The 20,428-nt window shown below is 40.1% G+C and overlaps 1 protein-coding gene and 1 long non-coding RNA gene across 4 annotated transcripts in view; one reads left to right on the plus strand and one right to left on the minus strand.

Annotated features, from left to right (window-relative positions):
- The window catches only part of LOC132397391 (uncharacterized), a 78,463-nt gene that overhangs the window by 49,306 nt on the left and 8,729 nt on the right, over window positions 1-20,428 (plus strand). The window lies entirely within an intron of this gene.
- The window catches only part of LOC132397387 (uncharacterized), a 92,332-nt gene that overhangs the window by 35,914 nt on the left and 35,990 nt on the right, over window positions 1-20,428 (minus strand). For both annotated transcript variants that reach the window (XM_059976095.1, XM_059976094.1), the window contains exons 3-6: window positions 6,091-6,274; window positions 3,681-3,838; window positions 1,194-1,322; window positions 967-1,061 (exon numbers count right to left, since the gene is read on the minus strand). In XM_059976095.1, the coding sequence (XP_059832078.1) occupies window positions 967-1,061; window positions 1,194-1,322; window positions 3,681-3,838; window positions 6,091-6,274 (566 nt within the window). The remainder of the gene's footprint in view (window positions 1-966; window positions 1,062-1,193; window positions 1,323-3,680; window positions 3,839-6,090; window positions 6,275-20,428) is intronic.

Below are 20,428 nucleotides of genomic sequence, written 5' to 3' on the forward strand. Positions count from 1 at the left end.
ATACAAATCCATCAATGTTTGAAGTTTTTTGACATTAGGCCTCCAGAAGCGGGTGATACAAATGTGAAGTAGCCCAGGATAACCCAATGCCTATTTTCTTAAGTTTCAATACAATATCATGCCTAATGTGCCAAAGGAACATGGAAGTGGTTGTTTAGCATTACGGATGACTAAACAACATTTATACTTGTAAAGCAAGAGTGCAAATCAAGGAATTGTGGCACAGTTACTTCAATGATATAGAAACACAGAAAACCTATAGCACTATACAGGCCCTTCAGCCCACAATGCTGTGCTGAACATGTCCTTACCTTAAAAATTACGTAGGGTTACCCATAGGCCTTTATTTTTCTAAGCTGCAGGAGTCTCTTAAAAGACCCTATCGTATCTGCCTCCACCACTTTCACCAGCAGCCTATTCCATGCATTCACCACTCTCTGCGTGAAAAACTTACCCGGACATCTCCTCTGCACCTGTTTCCAAGCACCTTAAAACTGTGCCCTTTCGTGATAGCCATTTTAGCCATGGGAAAAATCCTGATTATCCACACAATCACTGCCTCTCATCATTTTATACACCTCTATCAGGTCACCTCTCATCCTCCACCACTCTGAGGAGAAAAGGCAGAGTTCACTCAACCTATTCTCATAAGGCATGCTCCCCAATCTAGGCAACATCCTTGTAAAGCTCTTCTGCACCCTTTCTATAGTTTCCACATCCCTCCTGTAGTGAGGTGACCAGAACTGAGCACATATAAACTTTTTCCACCAGCATCCCCCAGAGCTAACATATGTTTGGGATCTTTGTTAAATGTTTCATATCAGTATGATATAATCATGAACTGCTTCAGTTCCATAATCTACATCTAATTAGCAATTTACTAAATGCCACATAGTGCATATTCTTCATCACTCTTCACCTGCCAATAAGTACCACCACTAGTGCTTTGTGCTTATACATTCTTACCATTACACCCGATTGCATCATTTTCCTTCTGCACATTAGCCTCTTCATCAGAAGTTCCACCAAGCAGTCCACTTCCCTTTTCTCCTCTCTCAAACCTAAATATAAAACGGAAATCTTGAAGTCTGGAAGAAGTGTGTTAATTGCAACAGTAACAAGCATTATTCAGCAAAATGTTACTTAACTAACGCATTATGAAAAGGAACTGCTCTTTGCATGTTCTACCCTACCTTGATTTTGATAAACTGTAACGAAGTTTCCACTTTTTCTTTAGCTTCTCATTTTCAGTTTTTGTAGTATTTTTATGTAATATCTTGGAATTTTTCATTTTTTGTTCCTCTTTAAGTTTCTTTCCTTTTCTAGAAAGCAAAGGTTACAGTGACTCACTGAAAGTTAACATCTGACAACACTGAAGAAAACTCACAGTATTCATGCTTCAATGTGTAAACCTATCATTAAAGTTACTTTAGGTGTACAAGGGTATCCAGGAAAAAGCAGCATACTTTTAATTGGGGAATGCATTACCCACCCTACATTCATTCCTTCCACCATGAGCATACCATGGATGCATCATCATCTACAAAATGCATTGCAATTACTTGCCAATGCCACTTCAACACCTACATCAAAGACAGCAGAGGAGTCACAGGAAACACTTCCACCATGAAATTTTGTGCCACATCCTACACCATTTTAACTTGCCTTTACTTCATTGCTGGCTTGCAAAGTTGGGAACCGAAGGACATCAGCTGTCCGAGATGGCTGCTCATCATCACAGCCCTAAGAATAATTGGGAAGGAGCAATAAAAATTGGCCTTGGCTGCATCTCAAAGCAAATAATTTGTTTTTAATAATTGAATTCCTTCCATTTTACATCAACTACAGTTGCCAAGTCCACACATGGAGCTAGTGAAAAGAGAGAGCTACGTTGACTGCATACACCAGTAATAGAAAAGGCAGCCCAGGTCCATACACCGTCTCTGTCTAATACTCTTGAGCACTTCAGGGAACAGAGTGCCTGATGGTTCCTCTTGGTCTAACCTACCACCCCATGAGCTTCCTTATCCAACACATCATTCTTTGCAACTTATATCATCTCCAAAGGGATTGTACCAACAAACACATCTTTACCTCCTTCCCACTTTCTGCAGGGATCACACCTTCAGTGATTTCCTTGCCCATTTGCCTCTCTCTACTAATCTCCCTCCTGACACTTATCCCTGCAAACGGCCAAAGTGCTACACCTGCCCATTCACCTTCTCCCTCATCTCCAATCAGAGCCTCAAACAGTCCTTCCAGGTGAGGTAACACTTCACCTGTGGATCTGTTGGGTTTGTCTATTGTATCTGGTGTTCCTGATGCAGCCTCTTCAACTTCGGTAAGTTAGGGGACTGCTTTGTCCAGCACCTCTGCTCCATCCGCCAAAAATGGAGCTTCCCAGACACCAGCCATTTTAATTCCCATTCTCCTTCCCATTCCAACATGTTGGTCCATGGCCTCCTCTTCTGCTATGATGAGGTCTCTCTCAGGGTGGAGGAATAACAGCTCATATTTCGACTGGTTACCCTCCAACACAACAGCATGAATATCAATTTCTCCTTCTGGAAGTTTTTTCTTCCCCTCCCTTTCCTTCTCTTTGGTTCCCCACGCTGGCGTCACCAGCCTATCACCACCCCACTGGGTCCCCTAATCCTTCCCTTCCTCCTCTGGTTCACTCTCTTTTCCTATCTGATTCCTTCCACTCCAGCCCTTTACATTTTCTACCAATCTGGCTTCACCTATCACCTTCCAGCCAGTCCTCCTTTCCTTCCCACCCTTTTATTCTGGCATCTTCCCCCTTCCTTTCCAGTCTTGAAGAAGGGTCTTGGCCCAAAATGTCAACTGTTTATACATTTCCATAGATGCTGTCTGACCTGCTGAGTTCCTCCTGCATTTTGTGCATGTTGCATTGGATTTCCAGCATCTGCAGAATTTCCTGTATCTAGAAAATACCTTGTTTGCAAAGTCACAAGCAATCTTGACATAAAAGGGATGAAAAGGGGAGAGAGCAGGAATGACACTGAGCGAGAACATCGGCCACAAACATACCGAACAGTCCACTCCTGCTTGTTTTTATTTTTAAAAGGTAGTTTAAAAAAAAAACACACACCTGCAATAACCCATAGGCTGCCGGAAGAATAATTGGGCAAAAAAGGCCAAGAAAGGAAAACACTGTAATCTTTGATCGCCTTACTAATCAAGAACCTGCTTTAAATGTACTCAGTGACTAGGCCTCCACAGCTGTATGTGGCAATGAATACAGCTGTGGAGGCCGAGCTGTATATATCCACATATTCACTAACCTCTAGCTAAAGAAACTCCTCATCTCCATTCTAAAGGGACATCCTTATATTCTGAGGCTGTACTCTCTGGTCCTGGTCTCTCCCACTATAGGAAACATCCTCTCCATAATCCACTCTATCTTGGCCTTTCAATATTTGATAGGTTTCAACAAGATCCTCCCTCATTCTTCTAAACTCCAGTGACCACAGAGCCAGAGTCAGCAAACAGTCCTTATGTTCAAGGAGAATTACCTGAAATATCCAGGTACTCTCTCATTCCAATTGAGAGACATCACTGCACACTGATCAAAATGAATTTTTGCAATTAACAGGCAATTTGAATCAACCTTGTACTTAAATAAATTTAAACTAATTATGACACAAAATTTTAATTACCTGTTATCATTCTTTGATAGTTTATATTTTAGGTCCTCCTTTGGCGGCACGGGTGGAGGCATCTCTTTGTACAGCCTGGTGCCATAGAAATACCAGTATCTAGCCCCAGTGTTGTCCTCTCCGAGTGCTTCTACTCTTAAGCTATCTGCTTCGAGACCCTGAAATAAAATTCATATACATCATACCAAGAGTCGGATTACAAAAATGTTATAGGGAAAGGTTGACTAGGTTAGAACTTTAATCTCTAGAACGCAGAAGATAGAGAGGAGATTTTATACAGGTATACAAAATCATGAGGGGTATAGATAGGGTAAACTGCAAGCAGGCTTTTCCCACTGAAGTGGGTGAGGCAGCTAGAGGTCATGGGTCAAGGGTGAAAGGTGAAATGATTCAGGGGCATTTCTTCATTCTGACTGTGATGAGAATTTGGAACAAGCTGCCAGTTGGTAGGTACAGGGTTCATTTAAACATTTAAGAGAAATTTGGATAGATACATGGATGGGAGGAGTATGGCGGGCTCTGGTCCAGCTGCAGGTTGATGGAACTAGGCAAATTAATGGTTTAGCACACACCTGATGGGCTGTAGGCCTGTTCCTGTGTTGTAGTGTTCTATGACCCCAAATCTTGCTTTGTAACACCATTCCTCTCAATAAATATCTTTATTTGATTTTATAGTCTACAAATATGAATATACAACCTAAAAAGTACAGAGTACCACAAAAAAGGCTACAAGATGTGAGAAATTTATAAAGCATAAGCTACAGAAATTGTGATGGGTGGGCAGATTGTGGAGGAAAGGAAAGGTAAACATGGACCACATCCTTGCTTTGGCTATTGTTCTTTTTAGTAAGACAGTTGTGATACCCAAGTTCATTAGAACTAAGTTCATTCTTTCAAGCTCAAGTACAACAGTTCTTGATATGCAGTAATTACTACTCAGACCTGGATATACAGGCCGTCCCCCAGATAATGAACTGGTTCAATTTTGACATATATTTCCAAGTTCATTTTGCCTTTAAGTGGGAAAGCACACAAAAATCATTTGATACAGTAACAACACCTTCACAGTACGATAATAAATCACATCAAAATTTACTGAAGGTGAGGAGTGAGAAAACTAGCTCTTGAGTTCATTGGAATGAATGCATGTACCTAACATCAAGACATTTAAGAGTTTGCGGGCAGTGGGCAAATCATCCCCCTTGTGCTTCTTGATCTCGTCACTTAAGATTCAGTGTCATGCAACCCTGCCACTTTGATCTGGCCTACGCCTTCATTAACCAGATCCAACACTTGACTTTATTGGATCTTGCTCCCCCTTACAAAAGTCATCGGGTTTGTGGGGGGTGTAACCAGGATCAATCGGGGTAAATATCTACAGGTATGTGGGTGCTCGTAGGGACGGCCATAATTGTAAAGCTTGTAGTCTATATAGAAGATAAAAGATTCCAAGAGGCCATATAGACTGGAGAAGGCAGTAGATGCAGAGCCAATTAAATTTAAAATGATATATTTTCATTGAAAGAATAAAGAAAGGCAAATAATCAAAGGTTTTCAAGAGGGTGCAGGCCCAGAGGCTTGCACAAAAATCTCCAAAAGACATTTTGTGAAAATTTCTTCAAGAAGAAAATATATTTAATTCTATTAATAGAGGCATAAAGTACAAGCATAAAGAAACCCCACGCAAGCTTAGTGAATAAGGAATCAAAGGATACTGAACTAATGCAGGCAAATGCAATTACTATAAATAGGCATGATGGTTGGTTGAAAGGCCTATTTCTATGGTGTACAATTAACTGTCAGTTGCATGCAAATTAAATCAACGAAAAGTAAACTTGAAATTAACTTTAAAAAAATGTAAGGAATTAAACCTTTGATAATTTTGTTCAGAAAGACAGTGGATTTGAAGTTTAGAGTAATACAATAATGAAATTCAGTAGTAGAGATGTGGTATCTAATCACAATTTTCCTCATGTTCCTGTATTTAACAGCAGCATTTTTACAAAAACTATAAATAATCTAACTTAGAAGTAAAGTATAGTGAAAAACATCTTAAAATTAGAGCAGAACACAAGAGGCATTAAGACTGGAAAGCCACTCAAAACGTTTGCAGCAGATAAATTTAGCAACTTTAAAAACTGTTCTACAACAGCACGCTGCAAAGTTTATAATGGGTACTGAGAACCTTTATAAGTGTATAAATTCGGTGTGCCACAATAAAAACATCAACATTTCAACAACCTGACCAACACCATTGTGCTAATATTCTTCTAGATCAGGTGTCCCCAACCTAGGATCCATAGATACCCTGCTTAATGGTATTGGTCCATGGCATAAAATAGATTGGGCACCCCTGCTCTAGGTTAATATATTGAAGAGAAAAAAAATTCCAGAAAATAAAATCCCTCACCTTTAGAAGGTCAAATACATCTGTGGCATCCAAACGGTAATCACATAGTCTGTGCAAAATTTCTACAATTACCCTGGAAGAAAGAGCCCTAAAGTGTATTCCCTGCAGTGGGTTTTCCTTCCCCTCTTCGAGTTCCCATCGATGTCGCATGATGTCTTCAAGATACATATGGAAATTCTCTATGCTGATGAGAGAAATAAAGCACTTTTGAGTGATCATTTCAGTAAATGAATGGGTGTGTTTGTCATTACCAGCTCCCATCATTCCAGCTAAGGGTCACAGTGAGACACATGAATTAATGTTCCACAAGATCTGCAGCAGTTTTGAGTGAAATAATTCTGCAATTGTAAAGATCTTGCTTGAAGTTATATAGGCCTCCAATATGCTATTTAGAGGAAAAGAAGACATACCAGAAACAATGTGAATGCTCCACATCAAATTAACTATCTGGGATTCCGGCCACAAAAGCACTTTGATGCATTAGAATGGATTTTTTCTTGTGCCAATTGGAGAGATACTTACAATTTTACTTCCAAAATATTAAATAGATTAAGAAACAAGGAAGCTTTCAAAACTAAAATATGTTGATTAAGTAGCAAATACACTGTTGCTATCTGCATAGGAAGAATTCAGGGGAATTAATCAGTTATCTCAGCTGTATATTCATTCTAAGGTCAACAACATCTCCCTCCATTCAAAAACCTGAGCCTCTGACAGAAGTTAAATCAAAATGCAACAGCAAGAGAGTGCATTATAGTTCAGAGTAAGTACTTTCTTCCTTATTCATTTCAAAAGGTTCCAACTTTCATCTGCTAACGTTATCATGCTTCACAGAAATTCATGGCCAATCCTCAAAATAAAACTGGTGATCATGACAGTTGAAACTTACCTCCCTGAAATGAATAAATAGTTCCTATTAATGTAAACTTCATGAAAATGGACATTCAAATAGAGGTTCATAAAATAAAATAGAAAATATATGACACAGGAGACTATGTGGTCCTTGACAAAAACTACCCTATTCAATCCCAGTTTCCATCATGACATCTGTAACATTATAGGTTATACATCTGTCTGTTATTGCTGTCATCCTCGGGCAACAAATTAATCTTCCCCAATTTTTCTCTATAGGATGGAATGGAAATAAGGAAATTATCTACAAAACAGGACTCTTCTCACTGACATACAATAATTCCCGATCCAGCTAGTCATCATAATCACAGGAAAGATATTGTATTTTCACACAATGCCAGGACTGGAAAATTACAGTGGTTAGAAACACTGGATAAGGTTGTTTTCTTTCATCCATGTACCCATCTGTGAATCTCTTAAAATGTCCCTCATGAATATGCCTCTACCACCATCCTAGGCAGTGCAGTCCATGGACCTATTCCTGTGTTTAAAAAAAACCTACCTCTGACTCTGCACCTCCCAATACTTTCCTCCAATCACTGTAAAATTATGCTCCCTCATATTAGTCATTTCCACCCTGGGAAAAAGTCTGGTTGTGAACAGAACACAACACTCCAAGTGGGGTCTAACCAGTGTTTTACAGAGCTGCAACATTACCTTGTAGCTCTTGTTTAATTTAATTGAGGTGCTTAAAATTTTGAGGAGCCTTGATGAGTACAGAGGTAGGACCCACTTCCCTTCAAAATTAAAGATCACAGCACATACAGTATACATAAAGTATAGTAGGTTCAGAAGTGAAGAAAATCTTTTTTTAACCGGGAGGGTTCAAGATCCAAAACTCACTGTCTCAAAAGGCAGAACCCTCCTACATTTAAATAATACGTGGTGCACATGAAGAGATACAACCTACTAGGCTGCAGACCTCATGCTGTAAACCAAGATTAAAGCAAAAGCAAACTATTTTCTCCTCTCAAATGGCTTAATTGACCTCCTCCTGTATCATAACCTTTTTAGGATTTTGTTTTGCAAAATGCATGTGTTTTTAAATGTTCTACGGCCTCGTTCCAAATAAATTGTAGGCAACTGTTCATCTCTGTCAACCATGATCTGACCTCTTCTGCATCCTTGAAAAGGAATAAAGGGACTACCCTTTGAGCTGATTCCTATTCTGATAACGGGTGTCCACTCGAAACTTCTACTTTTTATTCCTTTCCCTCGATACTGTCTGACTTGCTGAGTTCCTCTAGCATTTTATGTGTGCAACTGTGGATTTCCAGCAGCTGCAGAATTTTTTTTGTGCTTTTGAATCTCTGAATTTCATTTTGCATTAGTCTAGAACAGGGGTGGGCAAACTTTTTGACTTGTGGGCCACAAAGGGTTCTAAAATTTGACAGGGGGGCCGGACCAGGAGCAGATGGACAGAGTGTTTTGGTAATGCACCTCATAAGAGAAAATAAAATATCATGGGATATGTAGAAAACATGTGCTTTAATTTCAATTGAAAATGAACAAATGCATTACAACAAAATATCTGTCTTTGAAGTCCCATGGTATTTAGCTATTTATTGAAATGACTTTTAAAACACTGAAAATTAAATGAATAAAATACAGCTTTTTTTTAATAGTAACAGCTATTATTTTAAAGCACTGAAAATTCTGTTATCCTTCAAGATATTATCCTCTCCTCCTGACTGTCTTTATTTCAAAAACGGTAGGAGATGCAGGTCTACTTGTCCTGCTCCTTCTTATTCAATTGTCCCGTGCCAAAACTCAACAATGACCAGCACAAGGACAGAACAGTGACAGCGCGCCAGTATGTGGAGCACGTTATTTGATCTGAAGCGCATTTTTTATTTTGAGAACGTACGTGCACCTGCGCACTACTCATGTCCATCACTTAACAGAAATGACATGTAACATGTAAGGCTTATTGAAAAAAATATTTTCAAATGCATTTTTTACATAACGCAACGAAGAAACTTATTTTTAATTTCAGTGGGAACAGTGTTGTTGGTCTCCCTTTTTAGCCAGCGCATCAAAGTCTGGATTTAATTTTGTTGTGGCGATTCTGAGGATGGATCTGAGGTGTTGGTCAGTTAACTTGGATCTGTGGCTGGCTTTCTTGATGTTCATGACGCTGAATGCCTGTTCACACAAATAGGTCAAGCCGAACAAAGAGTAAAGCGCGATTGTGGAGTAATACGCTGCACCTCAACGAAGGTCAATATATATAGAGTGCGTCATCTATTGGGAAAACGTCAGAATTGCGGGGAAAAAACGTTAACAAGGTTTATTAATATAATTTCATCAAGTTCCGCGGGCCGGATTAAAAAACTTAACGGGCCATAGTTTGCCCATGCCTGGTCTAGAAACATCCCCAAAGTTTTCATCATTTTCCTGTGCTTTTCATATGGCCCACAAATTTGCTTGGAAGCTCATCTTAATATTTCACATTGCTTGGTGTCAAGAGGCCTTGGGTGTATACTAGTATTTTAAAGTAAAAGTTACCCAGAGCGTTTCTACCTTGGCTCATAGCCTGAAGGCCTGCAATTATTTTTTTTAATCCCATAGTTATTCAACTGCTCTTTGTCATGGTTGAAACTGCTTCTTCAGCCTTTTGAGTGATGACCATAAGACAAAGGAGCAGAATTTATTTTTCACTTTTTGTAAATAAAGTCTGTACATAAATCACGCCCTCATACTTTTATAGCACACTTAAATCAAAATACAGAATGATCAGCATCTTTCTGCTAAATATTGAGTCCACCCTATTTCATCATGGCTGATTTACTATCCTTCTAAATCCCTCTCCTGTCTTCTCCCTAACTTTCGACACTCTTACTAATCAAGAACCTTTCAATCTCTGCTTTAAATATACCAACGACTTGACCTCTGCAGGCATATGTGGCAAATAATTCCACAGATTCACCACCCTCTGGCTAAAGAAATTCCTCCTCATGATAACTCACTGAATAAGAAAGTGTCTACCTTTGTTCCTAATGCCAATGTTAGCAATGTCAATCCAACCTTCAATGGAAAAATGTCTCTTTATTTTCGATACCAAACACCTGTCCAATCTTTTCCTATTTAGTCTACTCCCAAGAGAACAATCCCAACTATTCCAGTTGACTGCAGTCTATTATCCCAGACATTTTTAAACAGTCCTCCTGAAGTACAGTGCCCAGGTTTAGAGACTTTCCTTCCAGGCCAGTGTTTTTAGTGTTAAACATAACTGCTTTGCTTTCGCACTTTATGTATAAAGCCTTTGTAAACTGCTTTGACAAACTCTCCTGCCATTTGAAAGATTTGTAAAGATTATATTGCCTCTTTACTCTTGATACTTAAATGCATCATTCTGCACCTCAGTATTAAATTTCATCACCCCACCAGTCCATGTGTTTTGTAAATTGATTGTGGACTTCAGGAAGGGAAAGCTGAGGGAACACACACTAAACCTTTATCAGGAGTTGGAAAAGGTGTGCAGTTTCAGGTTCCTGGGTGTCAACATCTCAGAGGATCTATCCTGTGCCCAGTGTATTGAGGTGTCTATGAAGAAGGCTCTGCAGCAGGTATATTTGGTATGTCACCAAAAGCTCTAGCAAATTTCTGCTGATGTACCATGGCGAGCATTTTAACTGGTTGCATCACTGTCTGGTACAGAGAGGCCACTGTACAGGATCGGAAAAAAAATTCCAGAGGGTTGTAAAGGCATCCCCAGCATCGTGGATATCTTCAAAAGGTGATGTCTCAAAAAGGTGGCATCTGCTATTAAGGGCCCCCTCACCCAGGACATATTTTCTTCATATTACTACCATCAGAGAGGAGTTAAAGGAGCCTGAAGACACACACCCAATGTTTTAGGAATAGCCTCTTCTCCACCATTAGATTTCTGAATGGATAAAGAAGGAACAATAAACACCATCTCACTAGTTTTGCAATAGTTAATTAATTTTTTTAAATATATATTTCTTTTTGTAACTTATAGTATTTTTATGTACTGCTGCTGCCAAACAACAAATTTCACAATGCATGTCGGTAATATTATACCCGATTCTGGTCCATGATAATGATCAGATCAAGAACAATGAGATCCACAGACGATATTCCTAACAGCTGGAAAGTCAGAGCAGGAGGTCACAATAGCAGGATATGGAAATATACAATACAGAACAAAGATTAGGAGTCATTTCATCACTAAGAGTGTGGTGCACATGTGAAATGAAAGGTTAACATTATTTGTCACATGTACATTGAAACATGCAGAAAAATGCATCGTTTTGAGTCAAATCAAATCAGTGCGAATGTGCTGGAAGCAACACGCAAGTGTTGCCGAAAGCATGCCCACAGCTTACTAACTCCAACCCTAATGGTACGTCCTGGAATGTGGGAGAAAATCAGAGCACCAGAAGAAAACTCAGACTTCTTACAGTAATGGGAATCAAACTCAACTGGTGATTACTGGAGCTGTAAAGCAATTGCTCTAACTGCTATACTACTGTGCCATGGAAGGCAGAGGTCCTCAGAGATACATTTTTTTTAAGTACATAAAGCTGCTAAGTAAACACAGAAACAGAAATATATGGCTTTTTAAAGTATATAAAGAGTAAAAGACAGTCAAGTGTAGATATAGGATCAATACAAATTGACGCTGGAGATACCGTAATGAGAGATGCAGAGATGACAGAATATTGCATGCGTATATTGCATCAGTCTTCGAAGTGGCAGATGTCTGCAGTATACCGGATATTCAAGAGTGTCAGGGAAGTGAAGTTTGTGCAGTGAAAATTACGACTGAGAAGGTGCTCAGGAAGCTTAATGCCTGAGGGTGGATAAATCTGGAACTGATGGAATGCACCCTCAGGTTCTGAAGGAAGTAGTTGGAGAGATTGTGGAGGCATTAATGATGATCTTTCAAGAATCAATAGATTCTTGCATTGTACTGGATGACTGGAAAATTGCAAATGTTACCCCGCTATTTAAGAAGGGTGGGAGGCAGCAGAAAGGAAACTATAGACCTGTTAGCCTGACATCAGCGGTTGGGAAGTTGTTGGAATCCATTGTTAGGGATAAGAGTAGTGTACCTAGAGGCATGTGACAGACAGGTCAAAGCCAGCATGGTTTCCTGAGAGAAAAATCCTACCTGACAAACCTCCTGCAATCCTTTGAGGAAATTACAAGCAGGGTAGACAAAAGAGATGCAGTAGACATGGTGTACTTGGATTTTCAGATGGCCTTTGACAAGGTGCCACACACAAGGCTGTTTAGCAAGAGAAGAGCCAATGGAATTAGAGGGAAGTTACTAGTGTGGCTGGAGCATTGGCTGGTCGGCAGAAAACAGAGAGTGGGAATAAATGGATCCTATTCTGGCTGGCTGCTGGTTACCAGTGGAGTTCCACAGGGGTCAGTATTGGAACCGCTGCTCTTTACGATGTACTTCAGTGACCTGGACTACAGCATTAATGAATTTGTGGCTAAGTTTGCTGATGATACAAAGATAGGTGGAGGAGCGTGTAGTGTTGAGGAAACAGAGAGCCTGCAGAGACACTTAGATAGTTTAGGGGAATGGGCAAAGAAGTGGCAAATGAAATACAATGATGGAAAGTGTATGGTCATGCACTTTGGTGGAAGAAATAAACAAGCAGACTATTATACAGATGGGGAGAGAATTCAAAATGCAGAGATGCAAAGGGAATTGGAAGTCCTTTTGCAAGATACCCTAAAGGTTAACCTCTAGGTTGAATTAGTTGTGAAGAAGGCGAATGCAATGTTGGCATTCATTTCTAGAGATGTAGAATATAAGAGCAGGGATGCGATATTGAGGCTCCATAAGACACTCTTGAGACCACACTTGTAGTACTGTGTGCAGTTTTGGACTCCTTATTTTAGAAAGGATATACAGTTGACCCTCCTTATCCGCGAATTCCGCATCCATGAATTCAACCAACCATGAATCGCGAAAACCTAGAAGTGCTCTTGTTGTTTGAACATGTACAGACATTTGTTCTGGTCATTATTCCCTAAACAATGCAGTATAACAACTTTTTTACATAACATTTACATTGTATTAGGTATTATAAGTAATCTAGAGATTATTTGAAGTATATGGGAGGATGTGCGTGGGTTATCGTGCATCAGGATCGAAAAACATCGGAAGTTCTCTTACTAGTAAGTTGGAACAGGTACATCCAGTATTATTTAGCGTCAATTAGTCAAACGTTTGTCTTAGTATATAGTATACGTTTTAGCTTTCTATGCATATGAAACACTTAAGAACGTACGTTTCAGCGCCGGGTTCAGGAAGTTCCCAAGTTCAATCTAGTGGCAGATCGCTATCAACTGCGCTCTCCACCGTGTCGGGTTGATGTGGAGGATCAAAAACCCAATAATTAAACCACTGTGTTGCTTAGTAATAATTGTAGCTTTCATCGGGGCAGAGCCTTTCTCACTTTATCCTTTAAAATTGTTCCGATCATTGACCGACGTAGCCTAATGCTTTTCCAATGACAGAATGCATTTCACCTCTTTCCAATCGTTAACGTGATTATTTTCGCGAACAGAAACACTGCGGATTCAGATCTCTGCTGCTGGATCCTAATGTCCACCACACTGAGACAGGTTAAATAAGGTCTTGTGTTCCGCTGGGTCCTAAGGTCCACCACATTGAGACAAGTTAAATAAGGGACTTGAGCATCCGTGAATTTTGGTATCCGCGAGGGGTCCTGGAACCAATCCCTTGCAGATAAGGAGGGCCAATTGTACTGACATTGGAGAGGGTTCAGAGAAGATTCATGATAATAATTCCAGGAATGAAATGGTTACAGTATGAGGAACATCTGGCAGCTCTTGGACTGTATTTGCTGGAGTTCAGGAGAATGAGGGGGATCTCAGAAATATTCTGAATGTTAACAGGCCTGATAAGATTAGATATGGCAAAGTTATTTCCCATGGTAGGGGATTCTAGGACAAGAGGGCACGACTTCAGGATTGAAGGACATTCATTTAGATCAGAAATGCAGAGAAACTACTTTAGTCAGAGGGTTGTAAATCTCTGGGATTTGTTGCCACGAGTGGCTGTGGAGGCCAAGTCATTGGGTGTATTTAAGGCAGAGACATATGGGTTCTTGATTAGCCAGGGCATCAAAGGGTATGGGGTGAAAGCAGGGGAGTAGGAATGACTGGAAGAATTAGATCAGCCCACGATTGAATGGCAGAGCAGACCTGATGGGCCAAATGGCCTACTTCTGCTCCTGTATCTTATTGTCTATTTTTTAATGCTAAGAAATGCTAATAGAAAGAATAGGAATAGGACATAGAAGTGGATGATCAGCAATGACCCATTGAACAGTTGAGTGAGCCCTGGGAGATGCTCTTTCTGTCCAACACCACACACAGAGGAACAAATATGTTCACCTTTCTCCAGTCCAAAAAGCAACCATTCACCATTAATCTTCTTTTCTTTATCACAATTAAGAAAATCTCTTAATCACAAAGTCAATTTTATTTCACAGGCTTCAATTACGCTGACAAGCCCTTTCATTGCACTTTATCAAATAACCTTTGAAAATACAATCAACCTGCAATGATTTTCATCAACTCACTATTACTTCATGAAATATGCATTCAGGTATTTAAATATGATTTGCCTTGAACAAATCTATATATGCTTTCTTTAAGATCCAAAGTTCAAAGTAAATTTATTATCAAAGAACATACATATCACCATAATATACTGAGATTAATTTTCTTATGGGTACTCACAGTAAATACAAAGACACAACAGAATCAATGAAAAACTACACTGACAGTGTGTAAAAGACAACAAATTGTGCAAATACAAGATAATATTGAGAATATGAATTTCACCAGCAATCAACTTTCGAGCTACTTCACTCCCCCCTTTCCAGTTTTGCTTTATCATCTGCCACCTTGTATTTCTAACTCCTCTCCACCCCCCCACCATCTTCTTATTCTGACTTCTTTCCCTCTTCCCTTCCAGTCCTGATGAAGGTTCTTGGCCCAAATTGTAGAGAGTTTACTCTTTTTCACAGATGCTGCTAAACTGCTGAGTTTCTACAGCATTTTGTGTGCGAGTTGTAGAGTCCTTGAAAGTGAATCCATAGGTTGTGGGATCAGTTCGGCGTTGAGGTGAGTGAAGTTATCCACTCTGGTTCAGGAGCCTGATGGTTGAAGGGTAATAACTGCTCCTGAACCTGGTGGTGTGGGATCTAAGCTCCTGTTTCCCCTTTCCCAATGGCAGCAGCGAGATTGGAGTACGGCTTGGAGGATGGGTGCTTGATGATGGATACTGCTTTTCTGTGATGTGCTCAAGGGTGGGGAGCGCTTTCCCTGCGATAGACTGGGCTGTATCCACTACTTTTTGTAGGCTTTTCTGTTCAAGAAAAATCCAATTCCTAAATGAGAAATTTATTTTGTCCTGAGTTATAAGTTTTCCTTGTAAAGAGGTTAAACTAATTAGCATGAGGTTGCTGAGTTATGTTTTAAACATATACTATATGTAGTTTTCCTCCAACATATTTTGGGTGGCACAATGGCACAATTAGTCGAGCCACTACCTCACCGTGCCATAGTCCGGGGTTCAATCCTGACCTCAGGTACTACATGTATGAAGTTTGCACATTCTCCCTATAACAGCATGGGTTTCCCCGGGTGCTCCTGTTTTTACCCTCATCCCAAAGATGTGCACATTGTTTGGTTATCTGACCACTGTAAATTCCTCCAGTGTACAAAACTGAAGTTGATGAGTATGCGGGGAGAATGAAAAAGAATGGGACTAATGCAAAAGGGTGGCTGATGGTCGGCCAGGACATGATGGGCCAAAGGACTGCTTCTGTGCTACATGTATTTGTGCCTGGCCATTATATATTCAGGAAAATCAGAAAGACACAGCCCAGACCTCCAGAACTTTCACCATTCAGTAATTTTGGATATTAATCCAAAGTTGGTGACTTCAAAGTTTATTATTGGATTCATGATATACTACCCCGAGGTTCATTTTCCTGTAGGTCAGAATCAGGTTTATTTTCACCAGCATGTGACGAGAAATTTGTTAACTGAGCAGTAGCAGTTCAATGCAATACATAATATAGAAAACAAAATGGTAATAATAACTAAATCAATTACAGTATACATATATTGAATAGATTAAAAATTGTGCAAAACAAATACTGTATATTAGAAAAATGAGGTAGTGTCCAAGGGTTCAATGTCCAATTAAGAATTGGATGGCGGAGGGGAAGAAGCTATTCCTGAATCGCTGAGTGTGCGCCTTCAGGCTTCTGTACCTTCTACCTGATGACAACAGCGAGTAAAGGGCATGGCCTGGGTACTGGAGGTCCTTAATAATGAACTCTACATTTCTGAGACAACGCTCCCTGAAGATGTCCTGGGTACTTTGTAGGCTAGTACCCAAGATAGACCCGACTAAATTTACAACCCTCTACAGCTTCTTTCGGTCCTGTGCTGCAGCCCTCTCCCCACTTACCAGACAGTGATGCAGCCTGTCAGAATGCTCTCCATGGTACATCTATAGAAGTTTTTGAGTGTATATGTTGACACACCAAATCTCTTTAAACTCCTAATGAAATATAGCTGCTGTCTTGTCTTCTTTATAACTATATTGATATGTTGGGACAAGGTTAGATCCTCAGAGATCTTGACACCCAGGAATTTGAAACTGCTCACTCTCTCCACTTTTGATCCCTCTATGAGGATTGGTATGTGTTCCTTCACCTTACCCTTCCTGAAGTCCACAATCAGCTCTTTTGTCTTACTGACATTGAGTGCCAGGTTGTTGCTGAGACATCACTCCACTAGTTAGCATATCTCACCCCTGTATGCCCTCTCGTCACCATCTGAGATTCTACCAACAATGGTTGTATCGTCAGCAAATTTACAGATGGTATTTGAGTTATGTCTACCACACAGTCACGGGCATATAGAGAGTAGAACAGTAGGCTAAGCACACACCCGAAGTGCACCAGTGTTGATCCGGCAAGGAGGAGATGTTATCACTAATCCGCACAGATTGTGGTCTTCCGGTTGCAGAGGGAAGTACAGAAGCCCAGGCTCTGCAACTTCTCATCAGGATTGTAGGAATGATGGCAATAAAAGCTGAGTTATGGTTGATGAACTGCATCCTGACATAGGTGTTGGCGTTGTCCAGGTCTAAAGCCGTGTGAAGAGCCATTGAGATTGTCTCTGCCGTTGACCTATTGTGGCAATAGGCAAATTGCAACGGATCCAGGTCCTTGCTGAGGCAGGAGTTCATTCTAGTCATGACCAACATCTCAAAGCATTTCATCACTGTAGATGTGAGCACTACCAGGTAATAGTCATTAAGGCAACAGACATTATTTTTCTAAGGCAGTGGTATAATTGTTGCCATTTTGAAGCAAGTGGGAACTTCTGCCCATAGCAGTGAGAGGTTGAAAATGTCCTTGAAAACTCCCGGGAACCTCACAACTGTAGTTGTATTCTTCCTTTCAAAGCAGGCATAGAAGGCGTTGAGTTCATCTGGTCATGAAGTATTGCTGCCATTCATGCTATTGAATTTTGCTTTGTAGGAAGTAATATTTTGCAAATCCTGCCAGAGTTGTCATGCATCCGATGTCACCTCCAACCTTGTTCAAAATTCTTTCTATGCCCTTTAAATAGGTGTCCGCAAATCATACCTGGTTTTCTGGTACAGGCCTGGGTCACCAGACTTGAATGCCACAGATCTAGCCTTCATCAGATCATGTACGGCTTTTGGTTTGGGAATGTACAGCAAGTCTTTTTAGGCACACACTCATCCACACAGGTTTTAATGAGGTCGGTAACAACTGCAGCATACTCATCCAGGTTTGAAGATGAATCCCAGAATACAGTCCAGTCCACCAATTCAAATCAGTGCTGTAGGTACTCCAGTGTTTCCCTTATCCATACCTTCTTGGTCCTACTACTGGTGCTGCAGTCTTCAGTCTCTGCCTATTCTCAGGGACTAGAAGTACAGCCAGGTGATCAGACTTCTGGAAGTGAGGGTGTGGAATAGCACGGTAGGCATTCTTGATGGTGGTGTAGCAATGGTCCAGTGTGTTGTTGCCTCTGGTGTTGCAAGTAATCCATTAATGGTAATTGCTTAGTGATTTTTTTCAGACTGGCCTGGTTAAAATCTCCCAAAACGACAGTGAAGGCATTAGGATGCGCCGTTTTATGTTTGTTAATCCCATTGCTCAGATCATCTAAAGCCTAATTGACATTGACCTGAGGTGGAATGTATACTTCTACAAAATAACCCCAGAGAACTCTCGTGATAGGTAAAAAGGATGGCACTTAACTGCTAGGTCCATTGAGCAGTCCTAATGTCCCTCTGATTCAGAACCCTAGCACCGCGATCATCGATTTTAGTCATCAGAGTCTGCACCTTTGGCAACAAGATAGTCGATATTGGGAGCTTAAAACTCCGTTTTCTTAAACACACTTGTGGTTTCCGTCAGTTTTAAGCAGCGATAGTTCGTTTAAATGCATTAACACATCTTTGTTGACTGTAATGACCTTGGAAGCAGTTGTGCTTTTTAACTGTATCAAGCTGAAATGACAATATTTAATCATATCCATTAAGATTACTGCTGCCACTTGAGTTGCCCCTAGGCGCCCTGGAAATAATCGCATAGAAGAACAAAGAAATACAGAAGTATAAATGGAAAAACTACACAAAAAGATTGAGAAGCAACCAATGTGTGGACTAACTGTGTAAACACAAAAAAGGATAAAACAGATAGATGGAGAACACGAGTTGTATAGTCCTTAAAAGTGAGTCCATAGGTTGCATTCAGTTAACAGTTCAGTGCCATGGTTCAGGAGCCTGAACCAGCGTGGAAGACTTAACCAGGTATAGCCAGCATTACATTAAAAATGATAAAACTCTTACAAGGAATAGGTTGCATGCAGGGAGGACATTTCCCTGACCAGAAACATCCTTCCTGCTACTTGAAACTGAAAACAGGAGAAATTTCTTGAAGGGAATTGAAAGATATGGAAATAATGACAAAAAAGGTAGATAAATAATAGAACAGGTACAAATGACCAGATAGCCTATTCCTGGTTCTAATTCTTCTGTTTTATTGCTTGCATGCTTTTTCTCTACATGGAGTACCGTAATATTTCTTTATGTGGTATATAATCGCAATGTATTCATTCAATACGTTTTACCACTCATTACCTCCATGCTTATATCTACACAAGTCTCGTCTGTGATAAAAAGGTTATTTGGATCTCTATTACAAATGTTCCTGAAAAGCACAGTGGGGTATTTTACAGGGGTTTGTGTTTTTTTATATAAGAAGAGCTGCCGTTTGGAGTTTGGCTCCAATCCTTTCAATGCTAAGTCCCCAACTGGTACATCCTTACCGGCAAAAGTTCAGAAACTTCCAATCAACCATACTACAGTATTTTGATGAATATAGTCAGCCCTTCTTATCCGCGGGTTCCACATGCGCGGATTCAACCAACCGGGATCAGGAAAACCCAGAAGTTCTCTCTCCAGAACTCGTTATTTGAGGTTGCACAGACCTTTTTCTTGTCATTATTCCCTAAACAATACAGTATAGCAGCTACTAACATAGCATTTACATTAGGCATTATAAGTAATCTAAAGATGATTTAAAGTATACGGGAGGATGTGCATAGGTTACCGCGGATCGGGATCGAAAAAAAAAAACGTAAGTTCTCTCTCCAGCACTTGTTTGAGCATGTATAGACTTTTTTTTCCATCATTATTCCCTAAACAAAACAGTATAACAACTATATATACAGCATTAACTTTGTATTAGGTATAAATAAGTCAGAACAGGTACATCCGGTATTACTTAGCGTCAGTTAGTAAAACGTTTGTCTTAGCATATAGTATATATTTTACATTTCTATGCATATAAAACACTTAAGAAATGTATGTATTTCAATAACTAAACCACAGCGTTGCTTAGTAATAATTGTAGCTTTCATCAGGGCAGGGCGTTTCACGTGCTCCATTATTCTCACTTTATCCTTTAAAATTGTTCCTATCATTGACTGACTGTAGCCTAATGCTTTTCCAATGACCGATGGCGTTTCATCTCTTTCCAATCGCTTTATTATTTCCACTTTATTTTCCAATCATGATTGTTTGCTGTCAACGGAATAGGAACAGCAGCAGCCATGGGTCCTGAGCTCTGCCAGGTCCTAAAATCCACCGCATTGAGTCAGTTTAAATAAGGTCCAGAGCTCTGCCAGGTCCTAAAGTCCACCGCACTGAGACAGGTTAAGTAAAGGACTTGAGCATCCACGTTTTTTGGCATCCATGGGGACTCCCAGAACCAATCCCCCGCGGATAAGGAGGGCCAACTGTATATCAAGTAAATTTCTGGTAGTGCAATTACCAATAATGAAT

Source organism: Hypanus sabinus, chromosome 7 (assembly GCF_030144855.1).
Source record: "Hypanus sabinus isolate sHypSab1 chromosome 7, sHypSab1.hap1, whole genome shotgun sequence".
NCBI lineage: Eukaryota > Metazoa > Chordata > Chondrichthyes > Myliobatiformes > Dasyatidae > Hypanus > Hypanus sabinus.